Source organism: Odocoileus virginianus, chromosome 2 (assembly GCF_023699985.2).
Source record: "Odocoileus virginianus isolate 20LAN1187 ecotype Illinois chromosome 2, Ovbor_1.2, whole genome shotgun sequence".
Taxonomy (NCBI): domain Eukaryota; kingdom Metazoa; phylum Chordata; class Mammalia; order Artiodactyla; family Cervidae; genus Odocoileus; species Odocoileus virginianus.
Window position 1 is genome coordinate 95,435,748 of NC_069675.1, and position 25,525 is coordinate 95,461,272.

The 25,525-nt window shown below is 53.4% G+C and overlaps 2 protein-coding genes across 21 annotated transcripts in view; one reads left to right on the forward strand and one right to left on the reverse strand.

Annotated features, from left to right (window-relative positions):
- The window catches only part of USP20 (ubiquitin specific peptidase 20), a 41,916-nt gene extending 31,919 nt beyond the window's left edge, over positions 1-9,997 (forward strand). For all 6 annotated transcript variants that reach the window (XM_070454494.1, XM_020874805.2, XM_070454508.1 and 3 more), the window contains 11 exons: positions 2,033-2,066; positions 2,246-2,291; positions 3,441-3,621; positions 3,710-3,836; positions 4,349-4,518; positions 4,599-4,680; positions 5,649-5,757; positions 6,595-6,697; positions 7,781-7,852; positions 8,365-8,541; positions 8,675-9,997. In XM_070454494.1, coding sequence (XP_070310595.1) covers positions 2,033-2,066; positions 2,246-2,291; positions 3,441-3,621; positions 3,710-3,836; positions 4,349-4,518; positions 4,599-4,680; positions 5,649-5,757; positions 6,595-6,697; positions 7,781-7,852; positions 8,365-8,525 — 1,085 coding nt within the window. In that variant the 3' untranslated portion in view covers positions 8,526-8,541; positions 8,675-9,997. The remainder of the gene's footprint in view (positions 1-2,032; positions 2,067-2,245; positions 2,292-3,440; positions 3,622-3,709; positions 3,837-4,348; positions 4,519-4,598; positions 4,681-5,648; positions 5,758-6,594; positions 6,698-7,780; positions 7,853-8,364; positions 8,542-8,674) is intronic.
- Positions 9,998-14,928: 4,931 nt separating this feature from the next.
- Positions 14,929-25,525, reverse strand: part of FNBP1 (formin binding protein 1) — a 134,604-nt gene continuing 124,007 nt past the window's right edge. For 7 of the 15 annotated variants that reach the window (XM_070454619.1, XM_070454593.1, XM_070454575.1 and 4 more), the window contains 3 exons: positions 24,432-24,553; positions 23,989-24,128; positions 18,556-21,884 (listed from right to left, as the gene is read on the reverse strand). In XM_070454619.1, coding sequence (XP_070310720.1) covers positions 21,706-21,884; positions 23,989-24,128; positions 24,432-24,553 — 441 coding nt within the window. In that variant the 3' untranslated portion in view covers positions 18,556-21,705. Of the gene's footprint in view, positions 17,886-18,555; positions 21,885-23,988; positions 24,129-24,431; positions 24,554-25,525 lie in introns of those variants that run through there. The other 8 variants (XM_020874798.2, XM_020874796.2, XM_020874795.2 and 5 more) reach the window with 2 other exon arrangements.

Consider the following 25,525-nt stretch of genomic DNA (forward strand, 5'->3'; position numbering starts at 1 on the left):
TATCTTTTCCCCATTGAGTATTTTGGCACCCTTGTCAAATATTAGTTGACCATATATGCATGGGTTTACCTCTGGCCTCTCAATTCTGTTCATCATTCTATGTATCTGTTTTTATGCCAGTACCATACTGTTTTGATGACTGAACTTTTACAGTAGAGTTTGAAATCAGGAAATGTGATGCCTCCAACTTTGTTCTTTCTCAAGATTCTTTTGTTTATTTGGGATCTTTTGTAGTTCCCTGTGAATTTTAGGATTTTTTTCTATATCTATAACAACATCATTGGATTGCATTGAATCTATAGATGGGTTTGGGTAGTATGGACATTTTAACAGTATTTATCATTCTGCTTCATGACCATAGGATATCTTTCCGTTTATCCGTGTCATTGTGTGGGAACAGTTCAGTATTCCTGAGTCATTTCCTACCATTTAACTTGATTTCTACATTTTCTACTTAGAGACAGCCTCAGAGCCCAAGGTTAGAGACTCAGTCCTACAAGATCTCCCCCTCCCCAACTTCAGGCGCCAGTCACAAGTGCAAGTTGTCACCCGGGCTTCTGACCAAGTGTCTGCAGATGGGGAGTTCCAACAACCCCCTCCTGGGGTTCAGTTAGAGCAGCTCAAGCAGCTTGCAGAACTCAGAGAAGCATTTTATTACTAGACAACTGGTTTATTATTAATATAAAAGGATGTGACTTAGGAAGAGCCAAATGGAAGAGATGCATCAAGCAGGTCGTGCGGGAAGCTGTGTGGTGTTTCCTTTCAGATTTTCCATTTCCTTATAATTCAGTCTGGGTAGGTTTTATATTTCTAGGAATTCATCCATTTCTTCTAGGTTATCCATTTGTTGGTGTATAGTTCATCAATATAAAGTCTGTTATGATCCTTTATATTTCTCCAGTGTCAGTTTTATGTCTGTTCTTTCATTTATAATTTTGTTTGAGCCCTCTGTCTTTTTTGTTGGTTAAACTGGCTAAAGATTTGTTAATTTTATTTCTCTTTTCAAAAAAAAAAAAAAACCCCAAAACTCATTTTCATTGGGTTTTTTCCCTATTGTCTTTCTAGTTTGTTTCATTTATTTCTGCTTCAATCTTTATGATCTCCTTTCTCCTGCTAACTTTGGGTTTAGTTTGTTCTTTTTCTGATTCCTTAAGGTGTAAAATAGATTGGGAACTTTCTTTTTTGCTTACTATAGGTATTTGTTGCTGTAAAGTTACCTCTTAAAGTTGTTTTTATTGCCTTCCATAAGTGGTAGCATGTTGTATCTTCATTTCTGTCTCAGAATACTTTCTGATTTCCTTTGGATTTCTTCTTTGACCCATCAGTTGTTCAGGAATGTGTTGTTTAATTTCCACATATTTGTGAATTTTTTAGGTTTCCTCCTATTACTGGTTTTTAGTTTCATACCATTGTGGTTGGAAAAGATACTAGGTATGATTTTGGACTTCTTAAATATGTTGGGGTTTATTACTCTGTGAGCCAACATATGATCTATTCTGGAGAATGTCTGTGTGCACTTCTGAAGAACGGGTATTCTAATGCTGGTGGATGGAATGTTCTGTTTATGTCTGTTAGGTCCATTTGGTATTTAGTGTTATTCAGGTCTGCTGTTCCTTGATTACTTTTCTGTCTGGATGATCTGTGAGAGTTTCCAACTGTTACTGAATTGCTGTATATTTCTCCCTTCAGTTGTGCCTTAAATAGTCAAGTGCTGCAGTGTTGTTCACAGTTGTTACATCCTCCTGATGATCAGACCCCTTTGTCACTGTATGGTGACCCTCTTTGTCTCTTGTAACTGATTCTGGCTGAAAGTATTTTATCTGACATAAGTACAGCCACTCCTGCTCTCTTTTGGTTACCGTTGCACAGAATGTTTTTTCCCATCCCTTCCCTTTTAACCTCTGTGTGTCCTTGAAGATGAAACCCAGATCTCTTGTAGGCAGCACGGTGTGGGTCTGCTTCTGAGTCATTGTGTGCACTTCTCCGCCGTGTCCACCCTTTCTAACCTTTGTCTCTTTGTTTTACTGTCCAGGTGACAACATGTACAGCTGTGAACGGTGTAAAAAGTAAGTGTGTGCATTCTGGAGGCTTCTCCTTGCCTTCTCGTCTGCATCTGTGGCCCACGCACTTTCCCCCAGCCTTCCCCAGAGAACGCGACCCCACAGAGCGCCTGGGGTGGGAGGGGCACTTCCCTACCCCCGGCCCCCTCTCCAGGATGCTCACGTCTCCTTCTCTCTCCTCCCAGGCTACGCAACGGGGTGAAGTACTGTAAGGTCTTGCGGTTGCCGGAGGTGAGTGGGCAGCTCCCTGCCCCCTCGGCCTGCTGGGCCTTCTCCACACCGTGCACAGTGCCGTGCAGGGCAGTGGCTGACCCCCTCCCAGGCCCAGGAGACCCGTGGAGACTCTGCTGCTGAGTCTTGAGAGACCTCCCCACGCCCCCACCCCCCAGCCCCGGGAGGGTCTGGCCGATGCCGGGAAGGCTCCTTGTGCAGTGTGTAACGCAGAGCCCAGTTCTTTCCTCCCTCAGCACGCCCTGTGAGGGCAGGAGGCGGGTGTGGGGGTGCCGAGCTCACCCTCTGGGGTGAGGCCGAGGCAGGGCTGCTGGGAAGGCCTTTCTGAGGAAGTGGTGTCAGAGTGGGGCCTGCGGACACAGGCAGGTGTTGGCCTGGTGGAGCGAGACCGGGGGAGGAACCGGTGGGGGAGACCCTGAAGCAGAAACGGGCCTGGCCGAGGCCTGTGGCTGCGACGAGAGGTGTGTGTGGCCCAAGACACAGGTGCCAGGGTTGGCTCAGCCGGTCTGGGGGGAGCCTTGGCCGAGAAGCCTTCTACAAGTCGACACTCGCAGAGCTGGTGGTTAGGGTTCTTTAGGTGGTCAGTGCGATGGGCCAGTGACAGCTTCTTGTCCAGACCAGTCCAGCGTTCGAGGACAGCCCGTCCCAGCGGCCAGTCCTGGTAGTGCAGCCCAGTCACACCTACCACTTCTGGGGGCTGGAGGCTGGCCTGGGCCCACTCCCACCCATCGTTCTTTTTTTATTTTAATGGCTGTATTAAAGGCTGTTAATCTAAAATATAACCAAGTTACGAGTAGTCAGTAAGGATTATCCAAGGTTTTCCTTGAAAACATGTATCAAAGAAAGGGAGGCTGCTCAGACACCCAGGGGATGGCCAGCTGGGGTGGGAGGCACACCCCCAGGCATGGTTCTTTGATGTGCTCACGCAGAGTCAAGGGCCGGACCATCAGCTGGGCCCGGCCTCTGCAAGGCCGTAGCCACTTTCTTGTAGTGACCTGGGGAGCAGGGCCTGAGTGGGTCACGCAGTGGGCTGGGCGGGGCGGGGGGGAGAGGTCCCGGAGCCCTGACTCGAGGCCTCCATCAGGTGCCCAGGGTCATGGGGCCCTGGCCAGCCCACGAATGACTGGCACCTCTCCCCCGCAACCTCAGATCCTGTGCATTCACCTGAAGCGCTTTAGGCACGAGGTCATGTACTCTTTCAAGATCAGCAGCCACGTGTCCTTCCCCCTCGAGGGCCTTGACCTGCGCCCCTTCCTCGCCAAGGAGTGCACGTCCCAGATCACCACCTATGACCTTCTCTCGGTCATCTGCCACCATGGCACGGCAGGCAGTGAGTCTGTGCCCGCCCCTCACCCGCCCCTGCCCTGACCCCGCCCCATCCCCCGGCGGCTCCGTCACGGCCTGAGTCTCCCCCGAAGGTGGCCACTATATCGCCTACTGCCAGAATGTGATCAACGGGCAGTGGTATGAGTTCGACGACCAGTACGTCACCGAGGTCCACGAGACGGTGGTGCAGAACGCGGAGGCCTACGTGCTCTTCTACAGGTGCGGCTCAGGCAGCGTGCCAGGGCCCTGCCCAGCAACCTGCGGGCCTAGCACACCTCCACGGGACTTCACCCGGGTGCAGGCGGGGAGCCTGCGAGGGCTTTAGGCCAGGGAGGAGTGAGGATTGGGGGTTTTAGAAATGCCTGTTGCTCTGGCTGCTGTGGGGAAAGCAGGAAGCCCACGTAGTTGAGTTGGGTTTTCTGCAGTGGTCCTGGTGGGAGGTGATGACGCTGGAACTCTGGCAGGGATGGTGGGGCCTATGAGATGCAGAGGGTGCTGAGATGAGGAGGCTGCTGAGATGAGGGGTGCTGAGATAGGAAAGGGTGCTGAGATGCAGGAGGGATGCTGAAACATGGAGGGTGCTGAGATGAGGAGGGTCCTGAGATATGGAGGGGTGCTGAGATGCAGAGGGTGCTGAGATGTAGAGGGGTGCGAAGGGGCCTGAAATGTGGGGCTTCCTGCACGGGGCGTGGCTCCCACTCCTGATCCTCCCTCGTCCCACCCCACCCCAGGAAGAGCAGCGAGGAAGCTGTGCGCGAGCGGCAGCAGGTGGTGTCCCTGGCCGCCATGCGGGAGCCCAGCCTGCTGCGGTTCTATGTGTCCCGGGAGTGGCTCAACAAGTTCAACACCTTCGCCGAGCCAGGGCCCATCACCAACCACACGTTCCTCTGCTCCCACGGAGGTGAGGCAGCCTTTTTTGTGCCGGGGGTGGGGCAGGGTAGGGCTGGTAGGTCCAGCTCCCCCGCGTGCCTTCCTCTGCAGGGATCCCGCCCAACAAATATCACTACATCGACGACCTGGTGGTGATCCTGCCACAGAACGTGTGGGAGCACCTCTACAACAGGTACGGCGCCCGCAGCGTCCTCTTTTGTCCAGGCTGGGCAGAAGAGGAGGGCCGGGGAGGGGTGCCTCCTTGATCCCACGCTGTCCTCACCCCTGCAGCGGAGCAGCATGGAAGCGGTTTGTGGCGGGGCAGGGGGGCTCCCCCTTGCAGCCGTGTCTGCCTGGGGCATCCAGCCAGACCCTCCCAGGGGACAGAAGCCTGGCCAAAGAGAGCATGCAGTTCCCTCACAGTCTCTTGTGGGGCTACCGGCTGCAGGGCGGGCCGGTAGATGTCTCTCCCCACCCTGTGCCTCGCTTGGGGCCATAAACACCTGCTGCCTGGGGCCCTCCAGTTCAAGTCCCTGAAGAGCTTGTGGATCTCTCATGGAGCGGAGAGCCCCTGCCCAGGCTCGGGTCACTCTGCACACGGCAGGCGGGCTGTGCCATCATGGGGGTGATCACATAGATGGGGAGGGAGAGGCTGCGGAGTCCCAGGTGCCCCCACTCCTTGGAGTGGCTCTACCCCACCCACTGGCAGGTCAGGTGTGGCCTGTGCCCTGATGGATGGGTCAGAACCCCACCAGAGCATCCCCAGGCCTGATGGAGAAGCCCCCCACCTGCCTGCAGAAGGACCTGCAGCCTTCCTTCGATGTCCTTTAGAGTCAGGTCAGACGGGCTTCGGCCACTGCGGCCGCTGCCCAGCGGTCAGGACAAGAAGCCAGAGTGTTGAATGGTCCTCATGAGCACGAAGCGCATATTTGTGACGCCCCTGCCCTGGGGCGGGCGCTCAGATGGGGGGGCATCCCCGCCAGTCAAGTGGGGAAGGTGAGCTGAGTCAACAGGCTGTGCGCCGGGTGCTCAGGGAGCCCGAGGCCTGGGCCAGGGCCGCACTAGGAGACCTCACTTTCTGGCAGGTTCTGTTGCCTCCCCCAGCGGGGCCCTCCCCTCAGGACTCCTGTCTCTCTCTCTCTACCACCCACCCGGGTGCAGGTTTGGGGGCGGCCCCGCCGTGAACCATCTGTACGTGTGCTCCATCTGCCAGGTGGAGATCGAGGCTCTGGCCAAGCGCAGGCGGGTGGAGATCGACACCTTCATCAAGGTGCGTGGGGCGGGGGAGCCCAGTGCAGTCAGGCTCAGGTGGGAGCCTTGTTCTGTAGGAGACCAGAGGGCCAGAGGCCAGGCCAGACGGTGAAGGGGTTCACCAGAGGGAAGGGTCAGGTTTAGTAAGTTCAGGTGCCTCCGCTCAGGGGACTCCATGCAGCTATTAAAGGATGGGTGCTGCTGCTTGGGGCTGGATGGTTCTTTACTGTGCCGGTGGTAGGATGTTTAGCAACTTCCTGACCTCTGCCCACTTGATGCCGGTGACAGCAAAAATGACCCCCAGATGTGGGCAGGTGTTCCCCGGGGAACACCGGGCTCTGTGAACTGACATGGAAGGGCGCATTGAGTGAAAACAGCAAGTTGCAAGATGGGACCCAGTATGATCCCGTTTGGGGGAAAGACTCCTGCGGGTCCACCGGGGTGTGTGAGAACCAAGACCTCCGGTGCTGCTCACAGGGGTGGGACCGAGGGGTCCTCCATCATTTGTTAGTCCGGGGTTGGACGTTAGACACCCGGCTTCATGGCTGTTAAAAAATGATACGTCCGGCTAGTTAAGGAGTGAGCAGGGGACCAGGTTCTGTTCAGTGCGTGGGGGGGAACAGCATCTGCCGTGCGATCTCAGCTGGGTTTTTACAAAGTCACTAATGAGACTCATCCAAGTGTTAGCCGCAGTCATCGGTGTGCTGGGAGCGTGGGGGAGAGGGTTCTTTTCTTTGAACTTCTCTGGTGGTTTGAAACTTTCTCTGGGTGTCCGGTGTTTCGTAAGAGTCTGGGGCGGGGCCCAAGGGGGGTTGGATGTTCTCGCTGACCCTCCCCTCGGCCCCGTCCTGCCCAGCTGAACAAGGCATTCCAGGCGGAGGAGTCGCCCAGCGTCATCTACTGTATCAGCATGCAGTGGTTCCGAGAGTGGGAGGCCTTCGTCAAGGGCAAGGACAATGGTGAGTCAGGGGGACCCGGCCCGTGCCCCACACTCCCCACACTGGCAGGGAGTTGGGGCTTGTCCACCTCCTGGGACTGTCCCAGGAGGCTTCGGCTGGGGCGCCTGGGTCTGAGCCCGCCCCGCAAGTTTTGGTGCCTCCCTTTCCAGCACTTGCCGTCCGCTCGGAGCACGGGTGCTCTCCCCGCCCCGTGCTGGGACCGGGTCCCGGCTCCAGCCGGGCCTGCTGCTCGCAGCAGGAGAGGAGCTGTCTCACGCTGCCTGTTCCGCGCCTGCCCCTCTGCCCCCGGGTGACCGGGCTGACTGTCCTTCCCCCTGCCAGGCCCTTTCCTCTGGGGACTCCATGGTCCTAAACAGTAGTTGTAAGCTGTTGGATGGCTTCAGACTCTTAGGACTTGGACGCTGTGTTCTCCAGTCACAGAGGTGGAGACAGCAGGGCCATCCACTGAGACCCCGGGCTCGCTCACCTGCACGCAGCTCTCTCCCCACCCCTTGAGTCCCACCCTCGACTCCCAGACCAGGGTTTGGAGTCCAGCGGGATCAGCAAAGACAGGAGCCTCTGAACACTGATGTTCATTTCACCCTTTCGAGCACAAGCGCTGGACGGGACATGGGGAAAGGAGGGGTGCCTCACTGCCATCCACATCTCCCCCCCCCCCAACAGCAGCTTCGATTGATCAGGAACCCGGCTCCAGAGTCGCAGCCCCATCTTGGGCCCAGGCTCTCAGCTCTCAGCTGACACTGGATGTCTGTCTTCCCCCCACCACCCCTGCCCCAAGCTAGGGTCTGAAACTGGGGCCTGTGTCCTCAGAATTCCCCTCTGCTGGGTCCAGGGACACCACGAGTGCCTCCAGATCTTAGACTCATATAGATGAGCCTTTGGAGCCCTGAGCCCCTCACCCCAAAAGACCTTGACCCTCACTCCTGGGGCCCAGCACCGCCTCTCCAGGGTCACAGGTGTGACCTCACACCTGGAGAGCGTCTCATCTGCTGAGGGTTGGAGGCTGCCGGTGGCTGGGGACTGGGTTTCTGCGCACCGCTCCAGAGGCCCAGAGGCCCTGAGCCCTAGCCCTGTCTGTTCCAGAGCCCCCGGGGCCCATTGACAACAGCAGGATCGCACAGGTCAAAGGGAGCGGCCACGTCCAGCTGAAGCAGGGTGAGGCTCGCCCTGCCCTCGCCTCCTCCCGCTGGCTGGGCGTCCCTCCTGGCTCCTGGGGGCCCCCTCTTGCCACCTCCTGGCTTCCAGCTCCTCCCAGGAGCCCCCTTCCCCCCAGGTCAGGCTGCCACATCCATCCAAGTCCAGGCCCAGGACTTGAGCAGAGTGGTCGAGGTGCTTAGCCTCTGCGTGGGGTGCCCCAGCCCCTCTGTTCCCTTCCCATGCCCTCTGCCCCCTCTGCCGCCTCACCTGCCTGTCCTTTTTGCATGACCCCAACCCCAGGAAATGAGGGGCTGCAGCCACAGATGTGCCCTCCGGGGGTCCTCAGGGGATGGACTTTCCCCTGGAAAATCCCAAGATTCCCATTTACAGTTTGGCACAGGAGCCCATGGTTGTCCTCCCCCGCCCCCCTTCCTTGGGGCCTGGTGCTCCCAGAGCGCCCCCCGACTGCCAAGGCAGTGGCTCCAGCGAGGGCCAGCCCAGCCTGAGCGGCAGCCCCTCGGGCCCTGTAGGAGCTGACTACGGGCAGATCTCCGAGGAGACCTGGGTGTACCTGAACAACCTCTACGGTGGTGGCCCCGAGATCGCCATCCGCCAGAGCGTGGCTCAGGTCCCAGACCCAGAGAGCTTGCACGGCGAACAGAAGATCGAAGCCGAGACCCGGGCCTTGTGACTCGGTGGGCCAGACTGTAAGTCCCCTCCTCCTCGGGCAGAGACCCTCCCGTGTCCCCCGAGTGTTGGGGAGCGCCCTGCGCACACACACCCCCGCCCTGAGGCTGCTCAGAAGGACCTTCTCAAGGGATGACCCAGCTGTCCCCACAGGCCCCCGCCTTTGCCCTCCGCCCTGTGGAGGGTGTGTCTGTCCCCGGAAGAGAGGCCGGCCGCTCTGGAAACCCAGATGTGTAGAGGCAGGAGAGTTGTTTTGGTTCACAGTGAGTAACGCCGAGCTCAGAAATACACCCCCTTCAGGCTTGTTGAAACAACCACGGCTCCGCAGCGTTAACTCGAGTCCCTGCCGTCGTGTCGTTGTTGTCACCGAACCTGCCCTCTCGCTGGCTCAGGCCCAGCCGTGGTCCCTGGAGCCCTCAAGTCGGGGGCCGTGGCCTCAGGACAGGGGTCGTGGAGGGGCTGTTGCTCCTCAGGAATTGCCCACCGGCGCCTGATCCGGCCCCGGGTCAGAGCCCCGAGCAGGGTGCCGCGCGCCTGGCCCTGAGGATGCCACCACCGCGGGTCCCCGTGCCAATTCCTGCCGAGGCCCTGCTTCACCCCGCACCTCCCAGTCATCACAGAAGTCTCCAGAATCCTGCTCTCAGCGTTTCTCCTGTAGACTTAACAACTCTGGATGCATTGGCAGTTGGGACGCGAGGGCGGGCTTGGCATTCTGTCCATGGGGACGGTTTCCAGAGGCAGCTGTTCCCGTCTCACCCTGCCTCGCCCTGCCTCACGCTGCCCCGGGCATCGCCGGTCACTTGCCCCTGCCAGGGCCCCAGGTGGTGCAGCAGGAATCCCTTGCGTTCCTGTGTCTGCAGTTAATGTAGCTTCCACAGGGGGCTCTGACGTTTCTCCTCAACACTGAGCACGCAGAGCCTCTGGCCCAGGGAGGGGAGGGCCTGGGCCAGCGCACACAGGCGGGTCCCAGAGGGTGTCTTGCAGATGCTGAGCGAGACCGCAAGGTGACACAGAAGCCCCTGGACGAAAGAACCGGGTGGAGAGGCCCATCTCATCGGGGCCGCAGTGAATGAGGGGCGGGGAAGGGGTCCTGGGACCAAAGCCCCCCAACTGCTGTGGCCTTCGGTCTCCGTAGAAGAGATGCCCACAGAACTTGGCAGCCGGCGGCCCTGGCAGAGCCCCTGAAACTCTCATAGTGTGTCGTTCACGTCTGTGATCTCATTGCACCCGGATCTGGTTCCTTCCCCACTGAGGCAGAGCGAGATCAAAGAGGAGGCTGCTGCTGGAATCTCTGGACATGTGCCGCGGCCCTCGGGAAGTTGGCACCACCGCCAGCAGCTACCCCACCCTGAAGAGCCCGGTGGCCGCCCGCTGCCCCGTTTTGTGACGTGGACTCCGTTGTGCAGGCTGTGCTCACCCCCTGTCTGCGTCCAGCGTGTGCTCAGAGCGTCCCAGTAAACACGTGCCGTGCCCCACCGTCCATGCCCTGCGTCTCTGCATCCGCCGCACTTAATTCTGTTCCTGGGAGGGGTGAGGGAACCCGGCTGCCGTGGGGCAGGGCCTTGGAGCCAGCGTGATGAACGTGACAGGTGACCAGATGCGGCGGAGGGCTCTGCACGGCTCCCCAAGAGGCTGCAGGAGCGGAAGAGGAGACTGCGCTGCTTTCAGCCCCCGTTGGCCTCTGTCCTTCCTTTCCTGGGACGCACCCCGGCCCCAGAGAAAGAGGGTCGGTTGCGGTCGGGGCTTGAGGCCCCCACAGCCCACAGGCCTCTCCCCCTGCTGGGGTTGCACCACAGTCTCCTTGGAATAATCAAGAAGCAGGGGTTCTTTCTGGACCCTTGGAGGGCTGCAGTGCCTGGGGCGGGGGTACTGTCTCCTCCGCAGCGGCTGACCTTGCCACCTCTGTCATGGCATTGTGGTTGCTCCTGTCTGGCACCAGGGGCTCCCTGACATTTAAGTGACGCTAGTGTTTTATAGCATCTGTGGTTTGGGTTGGTTTTGTTTATGCTTTGGGGGTATGGAGGGGAGAGGAGAGCCTGAGATTTTATGTATGACTTTAAACATTTACTTGTAAAATCCCATCAGACGCGCATCTGCAGAAACATCTTCGACAGAGTGATAAAACAGGCAACAGATACCCGCCACCAGGAAGGACTCTTACAGTCCCACTGAAGCCCCTCCAGAGCCTCCGGATCGCCCCCGCCTACCCCAGCCCACCCCAGCCCGCCCCAGCCGAAGCTTTTTCTTGTATTTCCTTCAGCCTCAGTTCAGTTCAGTCACTCAGTCGTGTCCGACTCTTTGCGACCCCATGGACTGCAGCATGCCAGACGTTCCTGTCCCATCACCAACTCCTGGAGTTTACTCAAACACCCGTCCATCGAGTTGGTGATGCCATCCAACCTCTCATCCTCTGTCGTCCCCTTCTCCTCCCACCTTCAATCTTGCCCAGCATCAGGGTCTTTTCCATTGAGTCCAGTTTTTGCATCAGGTGGCCAAAGTATTGGAGTTTCAGCTTCAGCATCAGTCCTTCCAAGGAATATTCAGGACTGATTTCCTTTAGGATTGACTGGTTTGATCTTGCAGTCCAAGGGACTCTCAAGAGTCTTCTCCAACACCACAATTCAAAAGCATCAATTCTTTGGCGCTCAGCTTTCTTTATAGTCAGCGTCACTCTTCTTTATACTTTGACCACGTGAGTGCTGTGTGTGTGTGTGTCTGCATGTATGTGTCTGAGCCTCATTTTAGCTTTGCTCACATTTGGATGGGGGAATCTCACGGTACAGATAGGATGACTGGCTTTTCCTGTTTAACATAGAAGATGGGAAGGGGAAAGTTTTCTTTGGAGGGTTGAGTCATCTGGAGGCTTGGAGACATTCATTTGTTGTAGGTACCACAGGAGGGCGGGGCTTCCCAGGTGGCACTCGAGGTAAAGAACCCACCTGCCAGTGCAGAAGATGTTAGAGATGCAGGTTTGATCTCTGGGTCAGGAAGATCCCCTGGAGGAGGGCATGGCAACCCACTCCAGTGTTCTTGCCTGGAGAATCCCATGGACAGAGGAGCCTGGTGAGCTATGGCCTATAGGGTTGCAAAGAGTCGGACACGACTGAAGTGACTTATCACACACATAGGAGGATGAAAGGGAGATATAGGTACTAGTTGGCCTTAAGATGTTTCCTCTGTGTTTTCCCTTGAAATACCAGGCTGGGCCACACTGAGATCGAGTGTGAAGGCAGAACTGGAGTGTATGGTTGGTGAACTTGGTTCACAGACGAGTGGAGATGGGCAGCGCTGGGCAGCAGAGGAAGTCACCTCTGTCTTCTGTCTCCCGCATGCCATTCTGTGGCCTGGCTCCTCCCTCCAGGCTGGCCCAGGCCTTGCTCCAGCAGCACCTTTTAGAGTCAACAGCCACCTGGCAGACCAGGGAGTCTGGAGACCAACTGCTACCTGTGTCTGCAGGCCTTTCCACCTGTCTGTGCTTCTGCTCACAGAGCTTCATCAGAAAATACATTGGTAAGGTGCAGCCATCCCCCAAGTGTAGCTTCCTTACCTTTCTCCTAGTCGGAATTCCATGCAAACTGTAAATTGTCCTGCAAGTCTTGCCCAACCACATTTTGGGTCCCTGAGAGCCTCAGGGAAGGACGTGGTGGCTTCGGAACCACACCTCCCTCTGGCTCCCTTCCCTACGACACCTGTGTCTGTCCACGGCCGACGGGCTTGTTGGTCACAGCAAAGGCACAAGATGCAGAAGAAATCAATGCCTTTGGGAAAGCTCCTAAAGAGAGCCATCCACATTTTGGACAAAGCGTGTCCAGGAAGGCTGCCCCCAGGATGTATATGTTCTGATGCAGCCTCCAGGCCTTCTTTGGACCAGACACAAGCACGCAGCCCTGATGAGGGCCGTCTGGAGAGCCAACACTGCAGGCAGGGCCCTCAGCCTGGCATGGTGGGAGGATGTACACCCACGCGGGTCATGAGGCTCCTAGGGCAGAAAGCGCAGCACCCAGGGGATTCTCCCCTCCCCCGTTGCTTCCGGGGCCCAACGGAGGAAAATGAGGAAATCCCCGTGTCCTCCGGCAGCTTTTGGCCCCCAGGCTCTGAGGACAAAGCCACTTGGGGGCGGTTCTGTTTCTGCTCCCATCTCCAGCTCATGGGAGGTCATTTAAGTAAATACCACTCCTTCTACCATCTGGACAGAGACATAGGTCCGAACACATGCAGCTGTGGAGAAATTACTTCTGACCCAAAGAGGCTGCAGAGTGCCATTCTGCAGCCTTTTCACTTTAATTCTGAGTCTCAAAGGGTGTGGTAACAAGGCTTACGCCTCCCCTTCTCAGAAAAGGCCACAGAGGCCAGGGAGGAGAAAGAGAGGCCTACTCTAGGCCAGGCGGGCAGAGCCCGGGTCTGGACTTCCTCATTGCCCAGGACACACAGAGATGTTAACCCCCACGCGGCGGCTGGGCCTGCTGCTGGTCACCATCCAGGCCTCCTGCTCCTTCCCTCACTCACACCTGCACCTTCATCCTCTTTTTTTTTTTTTGCTGTCCTGTGGATCGCACAATCCAGAGATCTCTTTCGCTTTAAGTTTAAAAGGGAGGGCATCCTGGAACCACCCCTCCTTGCCTCTGCCCACTTCCATTTCCGGTCTGGTCGCCCTCCTGGGGACCCTCGTCCTTCCCTCCTCGCAGGCCGGCTTCTCCGCCACTAGGGGTCGCGCGGGCGCCTCTGCGCAGCGGCGGGCGGGGGCGGGGCCGGCCGCCGGGGGCGGGGAGGGACGGAGAGGGGCGGGGCCTGGCCGGGGCGGATGCTGCGATTCCCTGGACACACCGGAGTAGCCTGACCGACGGGTCTGAGTCAGGGCTTTCTGCGCTACCGAGGCTGCCTTCGGGAGCGCACCAGGAAACCAACGGTCCGCCGCTCCTACTGCGTCACCGCCCCTGGTTTCCGACCCCACAGGGGCGGGAGGTGGGTCGCAGAAGTTTCAAATGTCATCTCCCCAAATGCTTGAACCAAGTAGCTGCATAAAGATGGGCCGAGCTGGGCGGCCGGCGGTTCAGTGTTTCAGACCTGCGCGCCCAGAGTGAGGTCACAGAGCTCCCAGCCCTGAATTCTGCCCAGGGATCAGAATAACACCATCACGGAGACTGGAGTGAGCTCCCTGTCAGAACTGACATCTAAGCTGCAGCTGTGGCGTCGACCGAGTGCTTTCTTGCCGGCCTCCTGTCCTCACCCCACTACCCCGGAACCGGAGGCCAGAGAGGTGGCGACACGCGCCCCAGGCTGACCCAGCTCTCAGCTCCTCGGTGCTGGCCGGTCCGGCCGGCGGGGGCGGTGGGGGTGTGTGTGCGGGGATGGGGGGGGGGGCGGTTAGGGTGGAGAGGGCGGTTCTGAGACAGGTGGAGACATTCTGCCTCTTACAGACTGTTAGAGACTATTCCCCAAATATGAGAAAAGTCCAGAAAGAACGTGCTGGCAACAACCTGGACCAGAGGGCCTCAGCAGGACAGTCATAGGCCGCCTTGTTCCCTTGACTACCCCGTCTCTTGCCCGAGAACCCTGCCTTGGCTCTCTGACACCATCCTTCCAAGCACAGAAGACATCAGCCTTTGCTGAGAACTTGGCGAAGCTCTTGCTTGAAAGGCCGGTCACATGTGTCCGTAGGCGGAGCTGAGGCCACAGAGAGGCCTGGCCTTTCATTGGTGGCCTCCCCTCCCACCCCTCAGCAAGTGAGTGGCACTTGGCATTAGCAAGGGCGCCCTGCTCACTTAATATTTCACTCCCTCACCAACTGTTTTCCTAACTTGGCTCTAAAGAGCCTTAAGAAACAAAGAGGTCTGGGCATGAACCAGTCTCCCCCTGACAAAACCCGGGGTGAGACTGTCGGCGCTGGATATGGAAAGGGCTGGCGGGCGCAGGCACAAGGCCCTCGCCCTTAAACGCGGCACGCTGTCCTCAGTTTCGCACAAGCCAGTGATTATTCCAGCTAAGCTGCCAAGAAGAGGATGGGCTTGACCACTCGTGACACCAGACCACGAATGAAATGCAAACCTGCTGCAATTTCACGGCTCCTTCCACACCCCCCCCAGTCAGTAGGGTCCCCCAAACCCCAGTGTAGCTGCTAGCCAAATTTGCATGCAAAATATCCTGGACTGAAGGAGCCTCCCCAGATCTCTGCACTGAGTCAACCTGAACCCCGCATCACTGAGGTCTCTGACAGCTTTTCCCTAGTGGCCAGGGTGGAATTTCGAGCTGGCTGGGCCTGAGGCCCCTCTCTAGGCAGATGGCGCCGGGACTTGTGTCCAGTTTCCACCGTAAATCAATGACCTGATCAGAGCTCAGCCTCCACCCAGGGGACTCTGATTGCTTCCAAGACTGGGGTCACCTCTTTGCGCAACAAAGCAGTCCTGTGATACCGTGCCAGAAGTTACACTTTTATTTAACATTTAGAGGATTAACATATAGTTACAAGGTCAATATAAGCCTTCCAATGGAAGCACTTTATTTGGTTTAATTCCATCTCTAGAGACAAACGGGCAATTCCAGAACCTTTACAATGGCAGTGGGCCGTTACAACACTGAAACGCCTCCAAAGTTTAGAATTAGTGCAACACACACTGATAAACCATGAAGTTTAAAGGTGCTGGACACCAGGTTAAAATAGAATTCTGGATCACTTTTTAAAGTTTTTTTTTTTCTTTTGATGATATAAGCACAGGAGGCAGAGCCATTAGGAAGTATGAAATTGAGTTTTCTGGAAAAACACTTAGCATCCACATAACCTTTTCATGTTCAGTAAACTTTTCCCCAGCAATTATAGATGTTACCAAAAGGAACTGAGTCCTCTGTACTAACCGCTGGAAAGACAGACTCCTCGAACCCCAAAGCTTCAGGGTGTTCATGATAAAAGCCCAAAGGAAAATCCCATCCCAGCTTACCGTGCCTTTTTATTCTTTCCTGCCCTGCAAAGGAAAAACTGGGTAAACGACAAGTTCCTCACTTTCTGTTTTTAAGTTATTTTCAGAGCACGTTCTTTAAAAATGAGTCATTCTTACGGCATAACAATATTCTAGCATCAGTGGAGAAATGATGGTCAGTGGATATGAGGGAAGGCTGAAAAAGCACATGGCAGAGTCCACGTTTCTACTCTATGTGAACTGCTCATAATAACAGACAATTTCACAGTAGGATTCCCAGAGTAAATGATAAATCTCAACTAGCCTAGAATAACTTATTTCCTTGACTAAGCCCCAGCTGGTACGGCACTCCCCTTTCCCCGTAGCCACACAGACTGGCAGAGAAGCAAACGGCAAGGTGAACATTGAAAAGCACTTCTTATCCATCTTTTTTGGACGCAGGTGGTATAGAGAAAAAGAAAGGCACAGGGAACACAAGAGGATACCAGCATAGTCCACATTAGGTTAAACAGACATTTAAAAGAACAAATTACTGCAGCTTATACCTTTCCCCCTAACTCGGAAGAAGTTAATCTACCCTGACCCCTAATATGAAAGATGCAATGCACATGCATTCCCGAGGCTCTAGAATCCAATTTTTTTTTCTTTAAAAAAAAAAAATTAGCATCCTTGTGGAGTAGAGAGTGGGCAGCTTGACTTGGTGAAATTCAGAAGTTCCTGGAGATGCCTGGTCACCTGGCTGATGGACCAACCCTGTGTGGGGCCGCTGGGGCTGCACGTAGGAACCACACGCCTGCTGGTTTGCAGGGAGGCGGGTGAAGCCCAGACTCTTCCTGTCCTCTGGCATCCTGGCTTCGCCGTCATCTGCCAAGACAGTCCTCTCGCGAGACTGAGGAGCCTGGGACAATGGGGCTTAACAGAGGGGCCCCCAGACGCCCACAGCTGCTGAGGCTCACTCTGGGGAGGAAGGAGTGAGAGGGGCCCAACGCCTGCTCCAACCTGAAGCCACTTCCTCTTCCCCTGCTCACCCTTGGCGTTTGTTCCCCCGTGGTTTCCTGTCACCAAAGGTTGACTGAGCAGCTTTGGGGCTGCTGTGTGGTCAACCCTGGTTTGCTGAGAAGAACCATTTTCCCACCCCTGAGCCAAGGCCCAACCCTCAGGACCCGTCTCTCTCTGTACCGGTCCCTTCAGCTCCTGTCAGATTTCCTTGTCGTAGATTCAAAAGTGTGGCAAAGCAGTGAGGAGGCCCAAGATGACCGTCTAGTCACCAAAAGCCGAGCAACAGGAAAGGTGCCTGATGGCACCCTGGGGCTTCTGAGGGGATCCTTGTTCACAGAAACCCACAGTCCAAGATTTCTCTTGACTGTTTCTGCACCAGGTAAGTAGAGAAGCTACGCTGCTCTAAGGCGTGAGCGGCCCATGGGGTACGGGACCTCGTGTCTTCCTCAAAGATCCATGAGAGGAAGGAGATTTAGCGCAAAAAACAAAGTCGATTAACTGCGTGGCCTGAAGAGCACACGGTAAAATGTGGAAGCTGCAGCCACAGGGTCACTTGATGGACCACGAGAAGCGCAGGGGCTTTGGTGATGACGGCACTGGGGTCCTAAGATGCGGACCTTGGAATTCACAGAAAGGGGAGGCTTCCTTTGGCCATGAGCTAACGCTGAGGCGAGATGCTCATTCATGACCCGCAGTCCTCATTGATGGGTGGCCAACGGGGCAAAGGTGGGCTGGGACCTTCCTCGACCCCATGAAAAGGGAGGGGACACAGGCAAGACAGCGGGACTGGCCCAAGAGCTGGAATTTGACTTCCGGTGTGGACTTTTCTAGGCCACTGAAGACAGGACAGCAAACAAAAATGTGTGTGTGTGTGTGTGTGTGTCCACCACGGACACTCAGGCTGTGAAACATTTCGAGGGCCGATTGTTTAGTACCTGGGGAGGGCCCATACTCAGGAAAGGACCACCGAATACCCAATGGACTTGGGAAAAGATGAGTATTTTCTAACGTAAGGGACACATCAGTGACTTTTGGGCACCCAGTCCACCGGGCGCAGGCCTGACCCTCCTCGCCCAGATTTGGTTTGTCTCACCGGGAGACCAGTGGCAAAGTTTTCACGGAAAGGCACAGTGTGAATCGTGGACGGGCCGGGTTTGCGCCAAGTGGACCGAGGTCGTGGGACAGGGACAGCCCTCCCCCTGCCAAGAGGCGGCCAGACTGGGCCAGGGCGGAGCTGGGCTCCGAGGAACATGCTGTAAAAAGGAAAGAAAAGAAGAAAGCGAGCAGCTGCAGGTGGGGATGGATGTCAACTTCAGGCTGAGGGGCCCAGGGCCACACAGCAGCCCAGGCCCAGGCCGTTCGCAGGCGCCCAGGCCTGTGGAGACAGGCAGACCGAAGGGTTTCTCCTGGGAAGGCTCCCCGAGGCTCGGGCTCCCGGAACCACCTTTAGCAATCTACAACACAAAAGACAGAGAAAGAAAAAGGCAGTTAGAGTGGAGGGCTGGCAGGTCAGGGGCGGGCACTCTGCTTTTCTTGCAGACTGCTCCGCCCTGGGGAGGGTGAGGGGAGGAGGCATTTTTAGAGCACTTGGTTACTGCAGGGCACGTCTGAGATAAGAACTTTCACGGTTTTATCTGCAGTCAGAGCAGCTAGCCTTTCCTTCAGGGGTAAGAGAAAGCACCCAGGAGATGGTGCACCCCTGCATGCCCCCAACTCATCTTTCCCATCAATCAAGTTCTGAGACAAAGAAAGAAACCAGCTTCCCAGAAAGATGTCAGGAGCCCAAGGACCCAGTTCTGTCTGTGACAGACACCCTGGGTTCCTTGGCAGTAAAAGGCAGCATCTTTGGTGAAAAGGAAAACCTACTGCTTGGCAATAAACAGTGAAAGTTCTTCATCTGGGGGACAGAAGAGAAACGAGACAGACTCCCGAAGCCCATAGGTGCAAACAGGGTGAGACATAGAGAAAGTGTCATCATTTAACAAGGGGGAAAGGGCAGAGTTTTTCTTTTTTTAAAAAAGCATTTGGCTAGAAATCTCCCCATTATTGAAGACGAGAGGGTTAAATGCTTGGATTACACAGAATTTCTCGGAGAGGTGAAAAATCATTTAAAATACACAACACTGAGAAAAATATAACGTTTATTAGAGAGGCAGATACGAAGGAAGGTACAACTACAAGGTCACAGATTCTTTTCTCGGAGGATAAGGAGGAGAGAGGAAACAGTCATGTTGGCCGTATTCAAACAAAACTTACTCAGAACCCAAGTGTCTACAATAAACTCAAGTGCGGATCAGCCGGCAGGGGACCTAGCTACCAGTGTAACCGTCCTTCCGGCTTCCCCAGCGGTTACAAAAACAAAAAGGTCATTAGACAGCAGAATCAGCAATAAAACAAACAAATAAAAGAGTAAAACGTTAAAACAACGAATTCAAGTAATCCTTTAGTTTTCTATTGCAGTATATACAAATAGATGGGGGGGAGGTTATGGACATATTTCACAGAGAGCAATTAAAAAAAAAAACAGAACAAAACAGAACCATAAGAGGACAGTCACAATTCAGTTGGCCAATGGACCTCACTCTAGTCTAACTATTTTGGCAGTTACTAAATAGTCACTTGGTAGACACACACACACACACACAAAAGTGCACCGGCATTACTGACAGTAAGACAACTCCTCTTGAGTCGCAGGCATCGGAAAGCAGCAGCCCCACCTGGCTGGGATGGGCTTGAAGGGAGGGCAGTGTTTGTGGGGCAGGCTGAACAGACTTATGAACAAGGTAGGGGAAGGAAAGATTCTACATCCATTATTAGCTTCTAAGTACATCTCTACATAAAAGGAGAAAACTATACGCAAGCTGAGGCTTTGCTACTTTTGACAGATTAACTGTTAGAAGAACACAAAGTGTGCTTTAGGGGTGGAAATGGAAGTTCCTGACTCTTCGGGAATTGTTTTAAGACTTCTGCTAATCCTTTGCACACTGACTTAGATGGACCTGAAACTAAAAAAGTATCTTCTGCCGTTGAGTCACTAGGACCCAGATTTATCTGGTTGAAGGTACTGAGGCATACAAGCTAAAATAATGATCATAATTTATGTGCCCAAATCACCCCACCCATATCCAAAAGACAGTTGAGCTATTTCCTGAATTAGATTTGCACAGCTCTAAAGAGGAGGGGAATAAAAGCAAAATGAACAAACAAATAAATCAAAAATCAACCGACTTCATGGCATGCCATACTTTTCAAGTCAGGCTTTAAAAAGCCTAATACTGCCCTGCCTCATTTTAAGACTTTTTTTTCAGTGCCTAGTTTGTTTTCTCCAATACTTCACAGTCTGGAAATGAGTTCATCCTGGGTTTCAACGTCTTAGGTATTCACTTGGTTACATGCCCAAGGCTGTGACCACCTACTGTTCATGAAATCCCCATGGGTTCAGGGCCAGCTGATTTTCTTTGCTGCGGCATGGATGAAATGATTCTCCTCAGAGATCTGGGGTCAGGACGGGTGGCTTTATTGGTATTATGGCAGCAAAGGTATAATGCAAAAGAAATTTAAATGACAAAATTATACTAAAAAAAAAAATCAGGCTGGCCAGTGTCAGTTTCCTGTTTTTGATACTGGATCACAATTATGTCAGATGTAACCACTTGGGGAAGCTGGATAAAGGGGATCTCTCTACTGTCTTTGCAACTTCCTGACAATCTGTGATTATTTAAAAATGAAAAGTGTTTTAAAAATCAGGCAGTCATTGGGTAAAGGTTACTACATTCCATTTTGGTGGCCCTTAAGGTGTTAGCCGCTCAGTCGTGTCTGACTCTGCGATCCCATGGACCACAGTCGCCAGGCTCCTTTGTCCATGGGGATTCTCCAGGCAAGAATAATGGAGTGGCCCCTGGGAAATGTAAAAGAACTTTCTTCTAGAATCTGCCACAGGCACCCATAACTCCTGCCAGGTCCTAAACCCCATAATGCATTGCTGTCAGTTTTAAAATCAACTTTATATTGACCTGACTTTCTAAAAGGAGTCCACAGTGTAGAAGCAAGGAGCTGATTTCCTATTTAAAAGTAGGAACGACATGAATAAATAATTTTCAAAGCCAAAGAAAAAGAGAATCTCAGTCCTATACCTTTACTCTGACTCATTTTTAGCTGGTTCTCTGTGATCTCAGGCAAGACTCTAGACATGAGCACAACCACTGGGCATGTCCCGCTTCACTACCTAGCCTGCTGATTTAAAAATGCAAATCCCCATGTGACCCAGATTCCTTTAAGATGGTGAAATGCTTTATTATATAATTAACCACTTTATAGTTATTACATAAAAGGATCTAGAAGTTCTAAAACGATTTTCAGTAAATATACACTTTGGGTCTTAATGATGCCAATGATTAAAACACAAACCAAAAGAACCTTAAAAAGTGATGTGCTGGGTTCTGTGTGCTGCTTACAAGGGTCTATTTACAGCCCCACCTGGGCACAAAAAACCTCCAACAGAACAGAATGAGGAGAGTTATTTTTACGTAATTTATCTAAACAGCTCTAACACATCTGATCAACTCTGTCAACTGGCAAAAGACAGATCAGTAGTCATATGTGAAAATCAACTGGTTGAAAGACCAAAGTTTTCCATAATTCAATTGGTTGTTTAGGATCATATTGACATAACCGGATAACACGGTGCTCTAACAATGATCTTAAACATGTTTAAGGAAATATACACACTTGTGGTACCAACATCATTCTTTACTTACGCTATTCTTTATTGATGACTTCCTCCAAAATGAATGACTGTAAAACTTAACAAACTAGCACAGTTCAGTTTATGAAGTTACAAAATGTAACATTCTAATGTGGTTCACTTTCTGGCAGATACTAGATATTAATGAGAGCTGAAGTCTTCTGCACCCCTAGGACGCGCATGGGCTTTTAGATTCAGAAATACGAATCAGAAGCTAGAAGGCAACTTTTTGGTTATCTACAGTCGCTGCCCCAAGAAGAAATGTTTATCAGATTTCAAAGGACACAGTTGTAAATTGGCAGTTGGCAGCTTTCCATGGAAAATGTCATGAACAAGTGACACTGGATTATCATCAAAACCAGCCCAGGAAATTCAGGTCTAAGATACCTGAATATCCACTTTGTGCCTAAAGGAAACACGCACGGTGATGCTCCCCATCCAGTCTTTTGAAGAACTGCCTGTAACAGTCATGATTGTGGGGAGAAACAACTCCAATTTTAAAGTTTTGGGTTTTTTTTTTTTAAGTTGTATTAAATATAAGTCTTAGCACCTTTGGCATTTTTGTCCAAATAGACTTCGACGTAGGAAGTGGGAACATAACCCTCTTCATCTTCATTTCTCCGAATTCGGGTCCACCCGTCGCCCTTGTCTTCCTCTATTACGTACAGTGTCTCTCCTTCAACTACTGAAATGGTTCCTTCATTCTGACCTGAAAAAGCAAAGTCAGAGTAGTTTAGGTTTCTTGTCAAATCCAGGTTTGGGGCAGATGGCGAGTCTTGCAGTGAAACAACTGGAGAAAAGACTCTCCTCCCATCCAGAAGCTGCCAGGTCCTCACCCTGCATCTCTAGGACCCTTCTCTAATTTCCCGTGGGAGCCCTCTGTCTCCTGCCTCCCAGAACAGGAGTTATCTCCCCCAGAGGAAATCTTAGGTCCTCTTCTCTACCCTCCCCTGAAGGCGCTCCTTTGGCATCAATGACACCTCTTTACACAGCACCCCCACTTTTCTTTCTCCCGTTCTGGTTCTTATCTGAGGCTAAGGTGCCACCATGCCTTCTCTCTGAAGCCCATTTCCACCCTGATGGGGCCTGGGCACCTGGGACACAATAGGGGTGAATCTGGACTCTCTGTTTTGCCTCCCAAACTAGATCCTCCTCCCACTTTCCCATCTCAGTGGACATCTCCATCATCCCAGGAACGCAGCTTCAGGGATCAGCTGTGGATTCCTCCCCACTTTGTTTCCAACTTCCAATCAGCCGCGCATCTGAGCGTTTTATTGGCAGCAGCATCTCTGCGTCCATCCGTCTCCTAATCAAGGCCCCCAACACCATTCACTAAGGTAATTTCAAAAGACTAGTTACCACTGCCCAAGCAGTGTCCTGAAAGGCAGACTGCTTAGGGGGCTGTTAATAGCGGTATCTGTGGACGCAGGGAGAGGGATGGTGTGGACCTGAAGTTACACTGGGAGCACTGAACCCGGGGCTTCTCTTCTTTGTTATGTCACAATGCACGTTTAGTTTATCAAAGGCTCTGAAAGTCCTACAGTAAAGGGGATTTCCTGGCAGTCCAGTGGTTAGGACTCTGCACTTCCACTGCAGGGGGCATGGGTTTAATCGCTGATCGGAGAACTCAGATCCTTCGAGTCAAAGAAGCAAGGATAAAAGAAAAAAAGTCTTACAGCAAAGAAGTTCACTTATCCTAAGGTTTCTGAAAACGACCTGAGCTCTGATTGCTTCTTTCGCAGTATCCTAACCAGCATCCCGCAGGACGCTGTTTCAAGGCTCATCAGTTTGGGAACCACGAGGTTAGGTTTCCTAAGCATTTGCCCTGTCGTCTAACTGATCACACATATGATGACAATAAACGTCTGAGGTACAGCTCTGCTTGTGTCAACAACCTGCTCAAATACCTTCTGGAGGGCCTGATGTTTGCCAGATAAGAGCCAAGCGTTTCTCTTCCCCGTCCCCCACACTGGCCCCAGCCCCCTCCTCGCCTTATATTCCACTATTGCCCCTAAGACACCTGAGCTCCAGGCACACAAACCCCATGCCTTTCCTGCTCCATGCTGGGCAGTGCCTCCGACTCCCTGCGGCATGGACAGTTCAGGGGATAAGAATCCACCCGCCAATGCAGGGGACACGGGTTGGAGCCCTAGTCCGGGAAGATTTCACGTGCCACAGAGGGGCTAGGCATGTACGCCACAACTATTGAGCCTGTGCTCTAGAGCCCAAGAGCCGCAAGTGCTGAAGCTCGTGCCTCTAGAACCAGTGCCCCACAAGAGATGCCACTGCAGCGAGAAGCCTTTGCACCAAACGAGAGAGGAGCCCCCGCTCGCCGCAACTAGAGTAAGGCTGTGAGCAGCTGTGAAGACCCAGCACAGCCAAGAATAAAAATAAATAAATCCCCTCAGGCAAGGGATCATATCCTCGTGTGGACCCCCACCCCCCATCACTCCGTCCCTCTCTTCTGCAGAACCCTCCTCTATGTGTGTCTGCTTTATTTCCTCCCAGGGCGGATGCCAGACCATGCCACCTGCCTCCCATCCTTTCGGGGGTCTTTGCAAGACAGGAGCTCCATAAGTATTGAAGGCGTGGATGAAATAATCATTATTCCATACCACGTGCTGAGATTAAGCTCACCGAAAGTTGGTCAGTAGTCCGGACCCAAAGGCAAAATGTACAGCCATCAACCAGAAAGAAATCAGAATCACAGATACGACGAGCAGAACGAAAGAGTCCTGAGAGGAAGGTTCTGAAGGCTTCAAAAGAAAGTCTGACCACAGAAAGAGAAGAGGGACGCCGACAGTCGGTGTTACCTTCAAACGTGTAGAGGGCTTTACAAGTCCCTATGGCAGGGAGGGGCTCCTCGTCGTCAAATTCGTCGTCGAAGTCTGTGGCCAGCACTTTGACCTCACTCTCCTGACTCTGCTCCTCTGTGTAACTGCCATCGGGGCTGCTCAAGAAAGCAAAGCACACAGCAACTATAGCAACTGGCCCCAGCGAGGGCTCGAGGGCAGCCCCCGCGAGGGCCAAGTGCTTGCAACTCCGGAGCGTTGTACCCGGGGAGCCCCCGCACCCCACAGGCTCCAGCACCATCCACAGGGCATCAGACAGCCGCGCTGTGGGAAGACACAGGCCAGTCATCACAGACGCATGGGACCTAACAAGGACCTCGTGCTCGTCTCTGATTCCAGAACTGGGCAGTAAATACAAAGCCAAAAAAAAAAAACCCCAAGCAGGCACTGTACACATACTGTACCTCTCCCGATCCTGCGCACAGTTGTTGACCGAGGGGGCGTTCTGCGTCTCGTACATCCCACTCTGCCGACGAGCCTGGTCGCTGCGGGCTGGGAGTCGGCCTTCGACCTCGGCCAGCCAGGCCTGCAAACAGAAAACAGGAAAGACTCTGGTCTGAGCTCAGCTGAGGGCCTGACCAAGCAGGGTTCAGGCCCCAAATCTGGGCTGCTGGCTGGTCACTGAAGCCGGCTGGAGAAGGACCACGTGGCGGGGGTGAGGAGCCACCAGCCTGTTTGCCGTGACTGTTTAAACATACGTGAAGGCAAAGCTGGAGACGTGCAGGCAGACTTACATTCAGCCATTGCTCATACAGTGACAGAAGGACACCGGCCTGTCTTAAACTCTCGGGCTTTATTGCGCGGCATGTGGGATCTTAGGGCTTCCCTAGCAGCTCAGCAGTAAGGGATCTGCCTGCCAATGCAGGAGACACGGGTTCAATCCCTGAGTGGGGAAGATCCCTGGAGGAGGGCACGGCAACCCTCTCCAGTATTCCTGCCTGGGAAACTCAATGGACAGAGGAGCCTGGTGGGCTATGGTCCACAGGATCACAAAAGAGTCAGACACAACTGAGTGACTAAACAACAACAACAACAATATGAGATCTGAGTTCCCAGACCAGAGATCAAACCCACGTCTGCATCCCTGCATTGGCGTCTCTGCCATTGGACCACTAGCCAAGTCTCCAAGACTCTCGGGCTTTTTAAGCAGCTGTATGACTTCTGATAAGTCGCTTCTAGTTCCCCCTGGTTCCAAAAATTCTGGGACCATGACGTCACACTGGGAACCATGAGGGTCCTGCCACACTTAAGCAGTGACTCAGTTTAAAAGCCACACTTCCCTTTTTTTTCCCCCTTAGGAATGTAATTTTTTTTTTTAATAGTGAAGAAAACTTGTACACAGGAAATCAAAGTAGTTCAAATTTTCTTCAGCAGCCTTTGAAATAGTGTAAAAATGGCAAAAGAATCCAAATGACCAGAAAAGGACATTTCTAGGTTCTAAAATCTCAACCAATAATAACTTATTGACAGATTCTAGAAAGAATGGAAAAAAGTCATA